Source organism: Drosophila sechellia, chromosome 2R, assembly GCF_004382195.2.
Source record: "Drosophila sechellia strain sech25 chromosome 2R, ASM438219v1, whole genome shotgun sequence".
Lineage (NCBI taxonomy): Eukaryota > Metazoa > Arthropoda > Insecta > Diptera > Drosophilidae > Drosophila > Drosophila sechellia.
The window spans coordinates 8,420,014-8,438,788 of NC_045950.1; the positions used below are offsets into that span (position 1 = coordinate 8,420,014).

General features: G+C 39.1%; 1 protein-coding gene and 1 long non-coding RNA gene across 2 annotated transcripts; one reads left to right on the plus strand and one right to left on the minus strand.

Moving 5' to 3' along the window:
- Positions 1-171: 171 nt before the first annotated feature.
- LOC6608794 (calmodulin) lies at positions 172-13,633 on the plus strand. Its single transcript, XM_002033477.2, has 4 exons — positions 172-319; positions 4,836-5,010; positions 8,883-9,125; positions 13,450-13,633. The coding sequence occupies exons 1-4, from the start codon at positions 317-319 to the stop codon at positions 13,476-13,478; spliced, it is 450 nt and encodes a 149-aa protein (XP_002033513.1). The 5' UTR covers positions 172-316; the 3' UTR covers positions 13,479-13,633.
- Positions 8,967-9,564, minus strand: LOC116800529. Its single transcript, XR_004361457.1, has 2 exons — positions 9,296-9,564; positions 8,967-9,228 (listed from the first exon to the last, which is right to left on the minus strand). It is a non-coding gene; the product is annotated as an uncharacterized LOC116800529 (long non-coding RNA).
- Positions 13,634-18,775: the final 5,142 nt, after the last annotated feature.

Here is an 18,775-nt window from a genome sequence, read left to right on the forward strand (position 1 = left end):
GAAGCAGAATTTTCAGAAACTGCCACGGCGAGAAAAAAAAGCGTCGGCGTCGGTGCTTTGGACGCTTTTCTTTCTCTCCAAGCTGACAGTAGTTTTCCTCCTCAGCCTCTTCCACCTCCAGTTGACCCCCGAAAGTAATACCCATCAAACCTCTTCTTGCTTCTTTTGCAGTGTGTTAATTTAGTAAAAAATAAAGTTAACCGCGCGTTCCGTAATTCCACTCACACACATACCAACACCCAAGCAGCAGCAGTAGCCGCAGCGGATTAAAACTTCGTCACTCTAGCAACAAACAGAAAAAAAAACACCTACAAAAATGGTAAGTTTATGGGGCTGGAGAACATGTGCATCTTTATTTTCTGTTTACACAACCTGCGGCCATCATTTTCCATTGAAATTTCCACAGTTTTTGCGAAAAATCAAAGTCAGACAGCGACCCCCAGGGCAATTGCCATTAGTGCGAGCGGGAGGGGCGCATCGCTTCCAATTAGACGTTGTTTATATGGTTTTAACGGCTTTTCACACACACTCACTCACACACATCACAGCACACCAAACACCCCGTCGAAAAGCAGCTGTCCCCGGGAAATTCGTTTACATTTTGCACCCCAAAAATATATCGCCTCACGGGTAGAAAAAACCAGTTTTTTCAACAACCCAATATCGTTGTTTTAGAAACCAGAAATGGCGAACACCATGCAACCCCTTAAAACTTGGTGTTTTTTAACCCTTTCACCATTTAACATAATCCAATCCATCCAAAAAGGGAAAGCAATCATTTAAAACCATTATAAAATTCATAAATCATTTAAAAGCTGCAAGATTTTTGTGTTCTTAACCTGGGGCTCAATCAATTGTTCAACTTTGGCCCCGGGGGTCGCAGAAAACAAGCAGCACAATTAAATAGCAATGCCAATAGCAAGAATTTACACACATGTCACGTCACTCGTCAAAATTATTATTTATTTTATCAAGGCTGTCGCACACGGAATGTTGACTCGATCATCGGGTTCGCCCTATAATAATTCCATGACGTTCGGGTAGAAATACCCCTGGAAACCCAATCAGGCGTGGAAAAGTGGAAACTCTTATCAGCATCTCGAGCAACACCTCATTTTCGAAGCCCCCCTGCTTGCCCAACCCACCTCCATTTCAGATCATAAATCAATGTGATTTTAGCCAATTTGTTGAGCATTATGCACATACACACATCACACACACACTCGCATGCCTACATAGACGCGTTGTCATCGGCACTTTTATCAGCAATTTTTCAAAGATCCCCGCAAATAATAGAAAAGCGCCCTCCATTTTGCCTATCAGTGGAAAATGTGAGAATATATATATTGATGATGAACAACAAAGTCGCCGGTCCCGGCATTATTGGCCTCTCCTCTTTGCCCCGCCGTTCGTTGTTCGCTTGTTTGCTTTCTGGTTGTATTTTTTATTTACCGCACACTTGGCCGCAAAAATTGAGGTTAGACACGGCCCCATGGAAATGGTGAAAAAATTCTTTAGAGGCATTTCTCCTGCTCTTGCGCTCAGCTTAACCGTTTCGACGCTCTCTCGCATAACCGTTTCACACACTTTCGCGTCTCTCTCTATGTGCAATTATTTCGTTTGCGTTATCAGTTCCGTTTTGTGCTGCGTCTCTCTCTTTCCGTTTCTTTCAGCATTTCATTTTTTTTTGCGCCTTGCGCTTGTCACTTTTATCGTCGCCTGCCTTTTCTTGTTTTCTTCCATAACCGTTTCATTTGCCGCATTGCGGTTATTTTGCTGTTTCGCCTTCGCCTTGGTTCGTCCGCTTCGGTCGTTCATTCGTTCGGCTCCCCGTACTCGTATTCGTGTGCGTGTGAGCGAGCGTATGGGTGTGTGTGTTGGCGGCTGCCTGTTCCACTTTGCCTTTTCGCACAAGAATTTTATTGTAACGGCACAGGCGAACGGCGGGGGAGGAGAAGCGCTGCAAATGAAGAAAAATTCCTGCTAGACGCCGCCGCTTAACCACATAATCCAATTTTCTTGCTGCCCTCTTTGCGCTTTCTTCTCTCTTTCGTTTGCTTTCCTCTGCGCTTTTTGATAAGAAAGCCCCACGCCCACACCCGCGCCCACACCTTCTTTCAGCCTCATCTGGTGTCGCCTAATTTAATTAGCGATTTTACAGCTCACGCAGAATGCAAACAGCTTTTAATTAAAATATATCGCATCGCTCTCTACGTGGCCAATTTGTTTCAGTGATTCAACCAACGCTGCTAACTTGGCCCAGAGGCAAACATTTGCCAAGGGTTTTACTGACTGATCTTCAAAGTTTGTTGATCTTTAGCTTGGCTAATTATGAGATACGTTTGCCTGTATATCTTATTTGTTTCCGTTGAAAATGAGCCAACATTCATATAAATTTCCATGAGTCACTGTGTTCCTTAGCTGACTTCATCATATGATCATATGGCCTATGATGAATGCCCGATGATGTGAGTGTGGCAAATGACTGGCTTATGGCTCAGTTAGCACAGTTGTTTGGATCCCGGTGCGAATGCACTTAAATTGTACCCAAAAACCAAGCTCTCAATCTAATCGTCATTCATAAAACCAAACTAAACTCCATGAAACCGGTTGAGACCGGCAAAAAAAAAAGCGTCGGCTATACAACGGTAAACCCGGCAAACTTGGCTTTAACATATAGCCGCATAATTTCAGCCAATACCTGTTTTAATGTTGTATTTTACTGTCAAACTCATTGGAATAAATAGTTGTATTCAGCAGAACTTGTTTGTGAATTTATAAATGATTCAAGTGTATTAATATTAAAATTATTGTTATCAAAATGTATTCATAAGTATGAATAATAATTGATATCTTATTATTTGCAAGTGAAAAGTGGATCTTGAAGTTAAGACTAACTACTATACAATGAAGCATCCAATGAGTCACTACCTCAAAAACGAATCCCGATGGATATACGCACAGCTTGAGTCCTGATCCCCCAGGCATACATTTTCGGAAGGCACTGTATTTGCCTTGGATCTGGAAGCTTCCTCGGGACGTCGTGGGCGTCTGATTGTGCATACAAATGGATTACCAATTAGGCATTATAGCCAGCCCCCTACTCGATTAACGACCCCGCCCGATTGACTGCCATTAATGGATATTATCGGTGGGTGGGGTTTTGCTCATGTTGTTGATTGCAAATGTCGCCGTTTGAAGAGAGGAGGGCTTCAATCTGCTTTTTAGCAGATTGGGGATCTGCATTTCGATGGGTGTTTCTCATTCGGTTTCTGTTTCTGCTTTTGCTTCTGGCTTAGTCACGCCTGCCAATGACATAACCCAGTTGAAAAGCGTTTTATCTGCCCCAGAGTATGCCGAGATAAGCTGGGCAAATTCAATTGAACGCCAACGCGACAAAAAGTGCAAATAAAACAGGTGCCACCAACGCGCGTTGCCGTTACCAAATTTGCTTGTATTCGCTGTTTAAACTCACCGAAATTCCCCCGATTAGATAAGGTCAAGCAGGGCGCTATAATTCCAATGCCAATTGCTGATTTGGCTTAAAACGAGTGGGTTTCTGTTCTACCCATTTACCCTGCCGAACGGAAGTTGTCCACAAAGACACGACATATCTGAGAGCCAAGTTTGTTGTGCCATTTTTCAGATACCCCAATTTTGGCCCTAAAGTTGAGGTGCCCAATGCGGTGGTAACCAAGGCGATTGATTAGATAGGCCGAATTGGTTCGTGCTAGGGAAATTCACATAAATTAACTTGGTTTTCAACAGTTCAGAGTAATAAGTATAGACTAGATTGGTAGTAGCTATTATTAAACGAAGCAAATTAAGTTGTAATTACATAGGATCGCGCACAACAAACAACCGTATATACGGTTTAGTATAGTTTATATTTTAGCGAAGCTTTCAGCAGTTATCAGCTTGAACAAATATATATAGTATAAGTCATCCTATGACGCAGGCGAAGTTTGAAGTTTGCTTTTGCATTTTTGCTTCATGATTAATAGCAATTATCGCAATTCAAACGCCAGGCCTTATATTATTATACTCGTTAAATTCTTTGGCTTATCGCCGGAGAGCGAGTTGCACAAATAAACAATCATTTCGGCCGTAAAACAATAACAGTAAAAGTAATAGGCAGACGGGAATTTAAGGCGCCCGCTTTTTTGCTTTTGGTGCTGCAACATTAGACCCTGAGAATCGTTTTTGGCCAGAATGACCGACCAGCTCCTGTGAAGCTGACAACTCGCACGTCTCATGTCACATATATGAATGTTTGTATGTAGGTACATCACTCGCATGACAATAATAAATAATGGTTTTGGGTAACGCAGCCATCTCCACTCCTCGGTTCTTCGGAGCTTCCCCACGGGGCCTTTCTTGATTATTCAGTCGCCGCTGACGTCAGGTTTTGTTGATTCAGCGGAAACTTAACACCTTTTTCAAGATACCAGATATATATACTTATACATAATAAACATACCTAGATACAGATACAATTGTATCTGGACTTGCCTGGCGGCGGCGGGCAAACAATACGCAAAATTATTCAAATTAAACACAATTGTTCTCTCCCTTCTCGTCTTTTGTTATTCCCGATTGTGTTCACTTGGGTAGTTTTCCGTGTTGACATTGAAATTCCATCGAGATGCCGTTGAAAAGTAATTCACAAAACAAACCAGGTCGACGTTTAGTCAATATCTAGCTGTAAAATTTATTTTGTAAAGAATATAAAGTCGAAAGTTACACAAAGATTAGATTACCATAATGGTGTGTGTTCGAATCATTTTTTGCTGCAGTTTATCCAATTAATGCGCTATTCATTTGTCCTTTTGCAGGCCGATCAGCTGACAGAGGAACAGATCGCCGAGTTCAAAGAGGCATTCTCGCTATTCGACAAAGACGGCGATGGCACCATCACAACAAAGGAGTTGGGCACAGTCATGCGCTCCCTGGGCCAGAATCCCACAGAGGCCGAGCTGCAGGACATGATCAACGAGGTTGATGCCGACGGTAAGTTGTGCAGGATTGGGGGAAAGTGATCTAATGCTCGGAAGCATTATACCGAGGAACTGGGCAAGATCAATAGATAGATAGATAGATTTCAAGACAGATTCCCATTGCAAAATGCATACTAAGCTGCAATTTTAACTTCAATATTTCAAACAAATCGTTAATTTGCCTTAATTTTCTGTGACCCACAACAATCTAGACCATGAAGTCAGACTTAGTCAGAGCTTACGACCAATGTGCCAATAAGCTGATTTGCAATGCATTTAGTCGGCCATCTCCATAAATGAGAGCTGGCTAGAACGCCTTCTAACCCGATCCCGAGGTGTCTAATTTTGTTTACCCCCATCTATTTGGTGTTCTGGGCCTAATCCCTCGCACTCGTTCCATTCCCCAACTACCTCCTTCGCAGACAGACATAGGTCAGACCAACATTTGTACGACAAACAATGGGTGTAAAAAAAAAAAAGAAAAGGAAAATCACTTCTTGGCTAAAAATATGCAACAAAAACACGTCATAGGCATTAAAAATAGATGACTAAAATATTTTGGCTCTTTCCCGTGTCTTGTCTTTGGCAGCCGCTGCTGTCAGATTTTCCTTTTTTGTTTTCTTTTTTTTTTTTCCTTGGTATTTAAGGTTTTTTTTATGTTTATTTTTGAGCAAAGGTGGTTGTTCGCTTGGCTCGAAATCTCGAACAAGTTTTAGTTTAACAAACTTTCTTGGGGAAACGAGGAAGATCCAATTTTATTTTCGATGCAAGAGGAAATCGAGCGACACACGCCGCGCGCCAAAAAATGTGGCAAAATTGAAAATGTGTCGCCTATTTTAATCGTAAGGGGGTTTTTCACCTTTTGCCACAAATAAATAGATTTTCCAATTAAGTAAGCAGTTTTTCTTTTGCTTTTGCTAAGGACAATGCTTAACAACTAAATCATAAGAACTACTACTTAGTGGCACAAAGTAACTTTTGTGCTCATCACTTGTTCTTTCATAAGTTTTGCCAGTGTCCCCGCCCAATTTGTATTTGTTTTCTCGCTGCTGCTCCATTTTCTTTGCCAGCTTTTCTCGGCTGCTAGTTGTTGCTGCTGTTGCGCTTGCACGTGGAAATTCTGTGCGCATGTTGTCGAAAATATCCAGGACTCAAGCTGCAAACTCTCGAGTCCTGCACAGAATTTTGAGCGCAGGCGCTGTGAAAAACACTGTATCATTTTTCTCTTTTTTTTTTCTGCTGGAGCTAAAGTGTTGCAATCATGGACAAGTTTTTACATTGAGTACAAGCAAAATGTTTTTGCCAACTTTATTTTGCAACGTTTAATATTTAAAATTACTTGCGAAAATTGTTGCAACTCGAAAGTGGCACTCCCCACTGCCGCCTGCTCCCAGCTGACTCCTCTAATTTACGATCCCCCACAATGGAATGTATTTTTTGTGGCCAACAGCTAACTTGGCCATCCGAATCACCCACTCACATGGCCCACTCACGCTGGTCACAACCAGCCAGGCAGGCAGTCAGGAATCTGACGGAAACATTAAACATTCATTACTTAAAATTTCGCTGGCGTCTCGTGGCTGCCAGTTGACGCTGTCCAAACTGAAACTGCCTGCCTTTTCTTTTCTCGGTCTGTGAACTGCATGCAAACGACTTCAATTAGTTGGCGTGAGGATTGGTGGCCAGAAGGAAGAGGCATTGTCCAGCGGAATAAAAAAATAACGATATAGAAGTATAATTATTATATGGTCATCATAGGTGAACTCCAAAGGTGGTTTTCCATCAATTGCGCTTGCCAAAAAGTCGCAGTTACGCTTTTAGAAGCATATTCTTTTTCTCGATCTGAATAAAAGTCGACTATTTTTGATGAGACCAATGGAAAATGCGCGCAAAATTTCGCTAAATTTAGCGATGCCTTTGCCTTGCACTGTGTGTGCCAACCAAAAAAAGACAAAACTTATTACAATTTTAAATTGTCTGCAAAATTTTGCGCTCAACGTTGCGAATCGGCAAGTGGGAGTGATGATGAGCAGGATGAGGAGGAGGGGATGGGCGGAACGGCGTAATGGAAACCGAAATCCGCGCCAGACACTGGTCATCATCATCATCGCCATTGGCAGCGCGATGAGCATCATAATTATGGTAATTGGGCTGCGCGCGGGTTCGTCAAAGGCGTTCGGGCCAGTCTAAGAAGCGTCTAACAAAAATGGCAACAAATTTCCCAATGAATGTCTCTCTGTGTGTGTGTGTGTGCGAAGGCTTTCCTTGGTATTTGTTTTCTGATTTTCTATTTTTTTGGCCGGGGAAATCCTATCGACAAAGCCAAAAGCAACAGAAAATCGCGTCAAATGTTTTAAATAGAATCATAAACAGAAACACGCAGGCAAGACAACAAAACAAGCAACCGAAAAAGAAAAAAAAAGTGAAGAAAAAACCAATACCGAAATCGAAATGAACTAAAGCCACCCGTCGATATTTTATTTGATGTTCTTTGGCTATTTTCAAAATATATTTTTGCTTCTCAATGCGGCCATATTGAATAATTATAATACTTAAATTAGCCCAAAGTGTAATGTTTTTTCTTTCGGCAAATTTTCGAATTGAATGCACATTATTTTGAAATGCGAATTGCCTCCAGATTTTTTCTATCCACTTGAGTTCGAGTGCTAGAGAAATATTTATTTATTTTAAATCAATTAATTCGCCGAATTACTGTTTAGTTTCTTATAAACCAAATACTTGAAGATCCAAACTATTTATTTTTGTTTCCATTATGTTTAACGGGCTATTTTGTGTAGCTACAAAAGTTCATTCCATTTTATTTGGCCTAACTCTTTGTCAGTAAATCTAGATTGCCCCAAGGAGATCATTTGCTGTTGAAGTTCAAAAGGGCTTGTGATGAACCCATGCCTTTGCTTCCTTTTGGCAATCATATACCGAAAGTTTCCTCTGGAGAAAACCCCATTTCCAGCAAAGTAATAAAAAACACATTCAATTCGCAAGAAACAAAATGATGGCCACAATGAACCACGCTCCATTTGGTTTTGAGGGTAGCAAACAGAAAACTGAAAAACATTTTATACTGTTCCATTTTATGGACAAAAGACTCTTCTCCATTCTGCTCTGGGAATGCCTCGAAAAAGTCAGTCAATAACAATTAAGGCCAAAAGTTGTTGCTGCCTTTATGCGCTGCTGCGGCCCCCCGAAAAACCAGAACTATTCTCAACTTAAAACCAACGAAGGAAACTTTTTCAATTAGTATAACAAGAATTTCGGTTGGACCACTTCATTTGCGTTTCACTTACGGATAACCTCAAGAAAATGTATTTGGCCAAATTCTTTTACAAATTTTCATTCCACTTGGCTGCTCCTGCGATGAGGCAGCCAGATAAGAGATAATAGATATAGAAAAGAGAGTGTTTCAACCGAAATGGGATTAGGCGGACTTATCTCTTGCACTCCGCAAGGTGGGTGGCCCACACACGTGTGGGTGGGGAAAAGTTTGTTTGGGGCTTAGGCAAATATGAAAATATGCTCGATTATATAGGAACCACCTCCCAGGGATTTGGCGTCGAAAAGGCAACGCGTTGGCAAAGCTTTAAGTAGTGTACACAACCCCCGGGTGGATGGATATTCGTTTTGTACGGCGTTGTTGGGAATGGAGAGCAAACTTGGTCGTAATGAAGAAAAATGCCGGCTGCCTTTATCCCTGACTTGAATTTATTATAACGCTCCGGGGAGGAATTTAAATTGATGGTATGAGGATGGTGGGAGGATGTGATGGTGATGGCGATGGCGTTGGTGCTGGTGGAATCCCCGAAATCCGACCCACAAAGTATGCAACGAAATTAATTGTTATTCTTTATGGTTGTTTAATCCGCACAGGCAACGGCACAATTGACTTCCCTGAATTCCTTACAATGATGGCACGCAAAATGAAGGACACCGATAGCGAAGAGGAGATCCGGGAAGCCTTCAGAGTGTTCGACAAGGACGGCAACGGCTTCATCTCGGCGGCCGAGTTGCGTCACGTGATGACAAATCTGGGCGAGAAACTCACAGACGAGGAGGTCGATGAGATGATCCGGGAGGCTGATATCGATGGCGACGGTCAGGTCAATTACGAAGGTAAGTCATCTGCTGCACCAAGTTGGTGATGTGGGGAAACCCATATGGAAGTATCTTAAAGATAGCTTGGAAATACTGTGTAGATAGTTTGCCACATTCAAAGCTGATGAAATAATAAGCTATTATGAAAGGGCAGAATCAATAGGTTTCCTCGAAGAAGACGTCGTTACCCAAGAAAGTGATGAGTGGGAATTTTCCGATAATCCGCATCGAACAATTCATTTTCTAAGGTGTCGTTTTCCGCTATTTTTTTTGTGGGTCGCGTGTTGGTGGCTAATTGGATCTGTCTGCTGCACCTGGCGGGTAACTAAAACAGAAAACGCAATAGTGATTGAATCACAGGCATCGCATTTGAGTCACAATTGTGTCATATGGCTTTGCTAATTAACCAGATCTCTCTCGGCGCTTCTATCCCACTTGTTATAGTAATACCTATTTTCAGTGCTAGCCATGTATATATATATATAGATTGTTAAAACAAATAGTATCTCGCCATGTGCAGTGCATTTTTATACGAAATTTTCGTGTTTTGTGTTCTTCGTAACTTTTTAATAGCTTGAAAAATTGATTTTTCAATTGAGCAAACGGCGCGCAGTGAGTGAAACAATCGCCATCAAGTTGAAAAGCCAAAGCAATAAAATAGCAAAATGGAACGAACTTTTGAGAATGCGAAAAAGCCCCACAAGTTTTCAGCAGATTTACTATGGCATATCCTCCCACTCCCTTTGGCACTTTCCGAAATTTCCCTTTGTTGTGCACAACACAGACATATCGAGGCCGGGAAAAGTAGCAATTAAAATCGGACAGCATTTCCACCTATATATCTATATATCTATCTATTCCCATCGCCTATCGCACGTTTATATGTTGATCTTCAAGTTCAAATAGAAATCGTTTTTGGCTGCCGCCGCGGCATTTCGCGGATCAAATAGATTAATCACAAGTAATTTATGAACAAAATACATAAAAATAGCGAAAAGTTTAAACAAAGCAAGCCGAAGAATGAATGTAGATCATCAGCATTATAATCAATTTCTAGAAAAGCAAACAACGATAGAGAGAGGACAAGCCAAGTAGGATTAGTAAGTAGTTGGTACTAAGGAAGTGCTGAGTGTTAGAAAGTGCTTCAAACTGTCAGAGATAAGTGCTATTTTATAGTTATGAGGAACTGCTCTGCCGGGCATTTTTTTGTGAAGAACCCACAAGTACCTTTCAAAATCAGGCGATAAAGGGAATGGTTAAGTGTGGTTTTGTTCCCAAATTTTTGCACTGTAAGAAAGTAGCGATGATTTATGCAGTCTGCTTTTGTAAATCTCTTAATTGGTTGAAAATCAACAGAGAAAAAAGTGCTGTCTGCTATATTTCACTTGCCATTTATCTGCATTTTCCTGCGGCTGCTCAGCGTTTTTTACGCCGTTCGCCACTTTCCTGCCGGCAAAATTGAAATGTTTTTAAAAGCCAAAATAAATGTCGCGCGTAAATTCCACACTTAAATGATTAAACTGCCGGGGCAAAAAGCAAACCAGAAGCAGAACCAAAAACAGAGGCGCATGGCAACAGTGCGGATGGGAAAAAGAACAATTAAAATGAAATATATAAATATTGTGCAATATTCTTAATTTCGATGTGTTATAATACAGAGGAGATTGGCTGAGAATGAATCTCATTTCACTTCTTTTTTTTTCGTTCAGTCAGCGGAATCAGCATAACGTATGTAAATATAAAATGCTCATTGTTGCCATATATACATACATACATACATATGTACATATCTGCATATATATTTTGCTTATTGCCAATTAAGCAAAGTCTTTATTTTTGTCTTGCCGGCTATACAGTGTGCCGGTTGGGTATTGCCTACCACCACCCAACACCCACCTCCCACTCTTTGGTAATTTTGCAAGTGAAAATTATATGGGGCAAACAATGAATTTGCAGGGAAAGATATTGGGGAATGGGTTGGGAATGGGAATGGGAATGGGTTTGGGAATGAGATGAGACTTACTTTGGCCGACTGCCAAAGGGAACGAGAGAGCAGAGCGAGAAGAACAAGTCGAAAATCAAATAAAATGTTAAACAAAATACAAAGAACAACAAATTAAACATTAGCACACGAAGCGAAGCAAATTAAATGAACACATCCCAAAATGTGCGAGCGAGAGAGGGAGAGAGAGCGAGAGCAGCGCAGGAGATGAATTCCAAAATTAGCAAAAACGAAAAAAAAATTAAAAAAAAAAGGAAAAATTGTGAAAATATACCTTTGCACAGATAGAACAAGTAAGTTTGGCGAATGTAAACAAAACGACGAAAGATAAACAGCAGAACCACAAACGACGTAATGAGAAGGGGGAGGGGAGGAGGGGGGCCAAATGCCGAGGTTCTAAAACAAAATCCACAAAAATTTGACCAAAACAATTTTGTTGACCAGCTGGAAAAAATTGGAACCTAATCGGAATTAATATCATTTTAATTGGCCCAACTAACAAGACCACTAAAGGTCATCTAGAAACATTTGACAACTAAGACACTGAAAGAAAAATAAATTGTTATTCAGTCAACTTAATTTTTCTCAGTGCAAATAACTGGTCATCCAGTAGTGGGCGTGGCTTAAGTAGGAGCAGTGATGTTTGACGACTAAGATTTAATCAAAGGAGTGAACTTTCGAGCCTTCGCATGTGGGAAAATGTCAAGGTTGTCCCAAAGGAGCTGCTATTCGACTCCGGCTTGTTTTACATATGGCTTCGCCCTTTTTTTCCTTTTTTTTTCTTTTGGGGCGTTGCCTAAAATCGGGCTAATAACATTTTACATTTAAGCCTTTTACGGCCTCGAAAGGGTTTAGTTTTATTATCAAAGGTGTGTGTTGGCAACTCAAGTGGTGCCTGGTCGCTAGCTGGAAAAATAACTATAAACGTTGCGTTTGATTTCCCAAAAGCCTGATAGCAATCGACGGCTAAATTCTATGGCCTGAACGTTTCGCCTACAGATTGTAAAGTAAGCAAGAAAAACGATAAGATTATTAAAAAGTACTGCAGTCAAATCTCGAGCTCTGTTGAACTTTGCCTACAAATACAATTGTTGTAGCCAAGGTGAAACTTAAGGTTTTGACTATTTAATTTGGTTTAAATGAGACCACCATTAATTATTCGTGTATTCCCAAGACCCTAAAGGTGGTTTGTACACATTTTATTGGCATTCGCATAGGTAGTTGCAAATTCTTGACCATTGCTTCCTAGGAAATCCACCCAATTACATACACGCCCACCCAATTCGCCTGTCGTCCGTCCTATCTGTGACTTTTGTTGCCGCCCTCTTGTTGTCGTGCTTAAATATTTATAAAAAGCCAATCACCCTAGCCAACTGAAAACAGCAGGGAGATAGATGATGATGCGATGCAATCAGCAAGAACAGATGCACCAGCGTCCGAGAATTCGTTTCTTTCTCCCCCTTTAAAAATAGAAGCAGGCGGCAAACACCTGATAAATTGGGGACACCAACACATAATAAGATACCATCCTATATCTATGGTATAATACTGCTCGATTCTTTCTCATAGATGAGTGGTTAGTTTATAACCTTTTACTTTTCCAATATATATTGGAAAGAATAATATATATCGAAAGAATAACATAGATATATTGTAATGCTTCAATTAGATTGTATGATCCACCAATCTTCATATAAAGGGCATCAACTTAAATTAGATAGGCAACCCTACCCTTGATGCAAGGTATGTGCTAGTCTGGACTTTTGGGCACAGTTTTCCCGTTATCTCATCCATTAATTTGCGAACAATGCAGCGTACGTCTCCATTGCACTTGGACTGCGTCGCCGCCAACGTCGCAGGCATCCTCTGCTTTCTATTTTTGGACGAGGAACCGAGGAGAGTACATAATCTCTGGCGATTGACTGTCTGAGTCTTTGCACTCAATAAATTTTCCTTGGCTATATGGCTCTATTTTTCAGCATGGTGTTGTGTGTATGAGTGTGTGTGAGTTGTGCGGCAAGTGTTTTCATCAGACGTCTCGTGACTTGCTCGTTTATCTTATTGATTAGCTGGCCGCAGTGTAATGCTCGTTTGCTATTGATTAATTGGCGTCTTAATTTAGTAGAAGGTTACTGACAGCGCTCAGCTATTTTCGATACTTGATTTGTCGTGTGAATCTCTTTACATTTTGTGTCAGCTGAGTGGTTTAAGTGGTTGGAAATGATGTTTTAGATCGAGAACTTTGGAAACTTGTCTTTAGTTAGGCCTTTAAGTTATATGTATTACTTGCAAAATCAAATAAACTTAATATAATTCTGACTTTCCCCTCTTTCTTTGCAGAATTCGTGACTATGATGACATCGAAGTGAAGCGTTAAATTATTTCTTTTTAAGCCTTTCTATTTTTTTAAGATGTTGACGAAGACTGTAGCTGTGCGCAATAACATCGCGCCACGCTGTTGCTATGGACCCCAGTAAAAGATCTTAAAAAAAAAAACAACAACAACAAACAACAAAGAGTTAAGCAAAAACAACAAACATAAAGGAGAATAAGAAGCAAAAAACATTTAAGAAACTTTAAAACAAATAAAAAACTTACACTTAAAAAATGCAAAAGCAAATGAAAATTTAAACAAGCGAAAATGAAACAACCGAATTGAATTCAAAGGGAAAGAGATGTTGAACGAGAGGGAAAACAACATAATTTTAAAGCAACAAACAACAACCAAGCAGCATACTTAATGAAGTCACCGTTTAAAACCACAAACAACTACAACAACAACAAGAACAACCAGCAGCAACAAACAAGAATCGCATGTTATCGTTTCGAGCAACAAGAACAAGTCTATCACTACACTTAAACAAAATGAGGAGCGAGAAGAAGACGAGCAAGCAGAGGGAGAAGCAAGAAGCAGCAGCAGCATCCACCAGTATTGCCGACAGATGGCGCCCATGGCGCATTAAGGTCAGCGCGCCACCTGGCGACGGCGGCTCGCAACGGCTGCATTTTGTTTGACAGTTTTCCACTAAAAAGTAAAAAAAAAATGAAAACCCGACTCTGTAAGCTAGCAAATTGTGTTTAAAGTATAATGAAAAAATTGTCGATTTCGTTGCGAGAAAGAATAAAAATAAAAGCTAAACAAACAACAAATAAAAATAAAAATACAAATAAAACAAAAACTGTTAAAGAAAACTATTTGAAATTTTTGCAAACTGGCAAAGTTTATATAGACACGCTACACTCTCATACACACACACACACCACACACTGAACACACACATTTACACCCACGCCCACACACAGACATGTCAGAAAACCAGAAATAAAATATATTATAAATACAACATATATATATTATAAATAATGTAAAATCAAACAACAACAAATTCTTCTTATTAAATTATATTTAAATTTAAAATTAATAAATATAAAAGATAAAACAAATAAAAATTACAAAAAAAAAAAAAACAAAGAAACCAACTACAAATACATTTTCGATATAAAATTAAATTAAAAACCAAAAATGTGGCGCGCAGCAGAAGATGAGGCATATTTTTGGGGGCTGTACGAGGACCAGCAGGACCACAGTCCAAAAGGTCCTTGAAAGGCAGCTTTTTTGTCGGCACTATTTGTAGCAAACTTAAGCGACACCACACGGCGATCTGAATATATATATATATATATATAAATACGTGTATATGAGCAGATTTAACATTGAACAATGCAAACGCCACAAAAACACAACAGCAACACATTTCTCTAGTACTTAAGCGGCAGTAAAGAAAAGCAAGCAGTAAACCGAATATTATTATTACAAATATAAATATGAAGGAACTCTATATATATATATACATATAAATACCTAATGTACTTAATGCAAAAGGAAAACCAAGTCTAAAGTAATATAATTTTATTATAAAGAAATTTAAAATTAAATATTTATACGCGAGACGAAGCGGAGGAAGAGCTGGACGAAGAAGCAAGGCGAAGATTTCATCAAACACACACATATATAAGAAGGAAAAGGACGAAGTATGGAGGAGCAGCAGGACCAACGCAGAAGGCTCCCGCGAAGGAAGACGACGACTCTTAACAGCAGGAGACGATGTGGAGAATCGACGGTTCAGCATCGGAACAGTTATATATATTAACGTATATATATATTTATAAATAAATTATACATATGAATTAAACTAGCTAAATGCAAAGACAATTGTCTTAAGTGTAAGCAAATCACGCGTGGATTCAAGACGAAAACCAAAGCAAAGTTTAGACAAAAGCGAGAAGGCTAGCTAAGCGTAACTTAAATTAACTATGAATATACGAACCTAATGGTGTAAGTTGAAGTTAGAGCAACAACTGCAACTGCAATTCCTGGCACCACAGCAACCGCTAGCTTTAACCCATCCGCTCTGCCTCCACCACACCACCCGACTAACCAATCTAACTATCTGTCAGCTTGTCTATCTATCTGTCTAACCAACTATCTCTTCCTCTGTGTCCACTGCTGCCTAGTTAACGTTAGCCAACTACCAACTGATAACTAACTGATAGTGAAATGAAAGTCTGCGCGAGCAATGCTAACTGAAACGCACTCGATACTTGGTTTTAATTTAATTTCATATCGAAAACCCTGTTTCCTTTTCTCAACTGTAACGAACGTGTCGTGATGTCGTGCTGTCTTCTAACCGATCTATCCATACACCATCCAGTCCCATCCGAACTCACCCACACCCACACCTCACGCCATCTCCGATCTTTCCCATGCTAACACTAACTCTTCTCCACTGCAACAAAAAAAAAAAAAAAAAAAACAGTATAACTTGACAAGGCAGGAACACCAAGGCAACCCTGCGTGTTTTCCACGGCAGAATTCCTTTGTTTTTGCTTGACTTTGGAGGGAAAGCTCTGAAGGGCAACGACAAAATTTGAACAAAACACCATTTGCGCTAACGATAAAAAAAAAAATGGAAAATCAACCAAAAAAAACAACACTTTTCTATAACTTTTTTTAACAAACAAAACAAAAAGAAGAGAACTTTTGTAGCGAAATTTGTGCAATGTTTTAAAGAAATGAAAATTTAACTCTAATCAATTGACACAGACGAATTTTTCTAATCCCATCATAAAAAAACAGTCGAATCTAAATGAATATGTAAACTTTTTGAACGGTCACTTTTCCAGGAATGTAGGCACTCCGAATTTTCCCCGTTTCAAATAAATAAAAAATGTCAAATGATGGAGCATTTCCAATTCAAATTGGTTGCTGAAGTGCGTCAGTTGTGGCATTGGAGGCCGGATTCACACAGATTCTCGATTTCCAAATCAAAACTTGCATAAATATTTATCTTCGTTTGCATAGAAGGCAGTCAAAGAAATGGAAAGCAAAGTAACCGAAATAGAAGCAAACTTGTTAAAATATGCGAAAAGTGTTTAGCAAATTACAATATTTTGACAGGCAAAAAGAAACCAAACAAAGAACTCGCGCCTCTATCTACATATATATGCAAACAAATATATATAAATATATATGAATAAAGCTATATACAAGTTATATTTACGAATATTGTAAAAATTGCAAAAACCGATGAAGAAGAACTATGAGCATCAACAAGCGAAACAAACAAGAACATACAGAAATTTCTTTGAAAAAATACACAAACATTTTAAAAACCTCGAACAAAAAAACCAAAATTGTCGTTTTCTTTTCACGCAAAAATATCCTGGATTGGCTTACATTCTCACAGACACACCGATCAATCATGACCCACGCTTAGTATTGGTCCGATTCGGCCCCCAAGGATATGCTATCCACTCTAATGGATCTTGGATCCATGAGCTCCACGAGTCAAGTTGATTTATAGATTAAGTACAGCCGTCGGATTGCCAAGGATGTCGATCCAATCCGATCCCATTGGTTGGACTGCGGCCAGCCGAGGACACCAGGAACTGCAAACGGAAGCTCCACGATCCGGAATATTTGCCCCACTGTATGCCGATAAGAATTTAACAAGTTATACATTGAATGTATGCACTAAAACCACCTATTAAGAGATTTCATCGATGAAGAAAGCCTAGGATTATATGTATAGCGAGTGTGCAGTTATTCTTGATGTCCAGTATACCTACCATATACCATAACCAGTGTACCTTTAAGCCAGGCAAGTAGAAGGCCCGTTCCTGCACCCAGTTTCCTCGTTTTGATTCGGAACCGCACTGAATGTCTATTAGATTAACCGATTTCCACGAATAATCACAAATATATTTTCAAATACTATGGATGTTAGTCTTGTCATAGATTAAATGCGTCAAATGCAAATGTAGGCCTTGAACGAACTCAATTTATTATATACGGATATTAGAGGTCATACTCATATTTATTAGATTTATTGCGCCTAGAAAATAAATCAATGTATACAGCTAAGTGATAGTTGAAGCTGGAACTTTGTTTTTTAACTGATTTGTAATGAATTTGTAACGGAAAATAATTTGTATAGATTTTTTATTTAAGGTACCATTTTCTTTGACAGCCGAAAAGTATGCATGTATTTTTATCTATCAGTACACCCATACTCAGACACCACACATACACTGAACACAATTTCCGAGTTTTTTGCAAAACAAATGAGATATATACCAAAATGTTCTAAGTTTAAGCAAGCAAAATGTTAAACATTATATATCAAAATACGAAATATCCAAAGCTTTACCTACCACAATGGGAGTGCAACTGTGCGGCAGCAGGCATAAACTGTAGCAATGCAAGATCACCTAATCAAAACCAGTAACTAAATTTCATCCGCAGGACAACAACTGACTCTATAAATTGTAATTAATCTAAACGAGTATGAATTTCCAAGAGGCAAACTGTAAAACTGATTATACCAACCAACCTTGAGACATGATTAAATAGAACAATCCGGTGGGCAAGGTGACAAGTATTATAGGGTATCACCACTACCCAAACCAATCTGCGCAGCAAATGCAAATGCGAAATGCAATACCAATTCCATTAACGTAAATCTGTGTAATCGGAAGCAAAATCCAGACAAAACGGAAACGAATATAAAAAAAAAACATTTTAATAATTCTATTCTACTTAACAGGAAAAAAAACTAAATAAAGACAAAAGCAGAATATACAAATGAAATGGTGTGGGTTATTTATTTTCACTCTACAGGTGTTGCTTAACTCTAAGTTACATATCGGAATGGTGGTAAGTTATTGGTATAAATATATTCATTTGAATTCAAAAAGTGGTTTATTGTAGTAAAACGTTAGAATTGAAAGGTATATCTGTATATTTGTTGAAAAGCTATAAGATCCTGTATCCATTTTACAAGTGTCCTTACTGTGCTTTAAGCTTTTTGTTGGGCTGATTGTTTTAGAACTTTTTGAAGTAAAATGTAGGGCTTTTTACATATGTGTCGTTGTTCATTGTAAAAGGAAAGATATTAAAAGTAATTAGCTGAATAATTGCGAAAATAAATTTAAAAAACATTACTTACATATATCAACACGGAAGGTTTTTTATTTTATTATTTATTTTAATAAGCTTATTGATCCAGATCGATATTTAAATAGAATACTGCTTACAATTGCATTCCTTGAAAAACTACTAATACGCCCCATAGTCCTTGGCAACTCTCCCCGAAAAATATCGCTC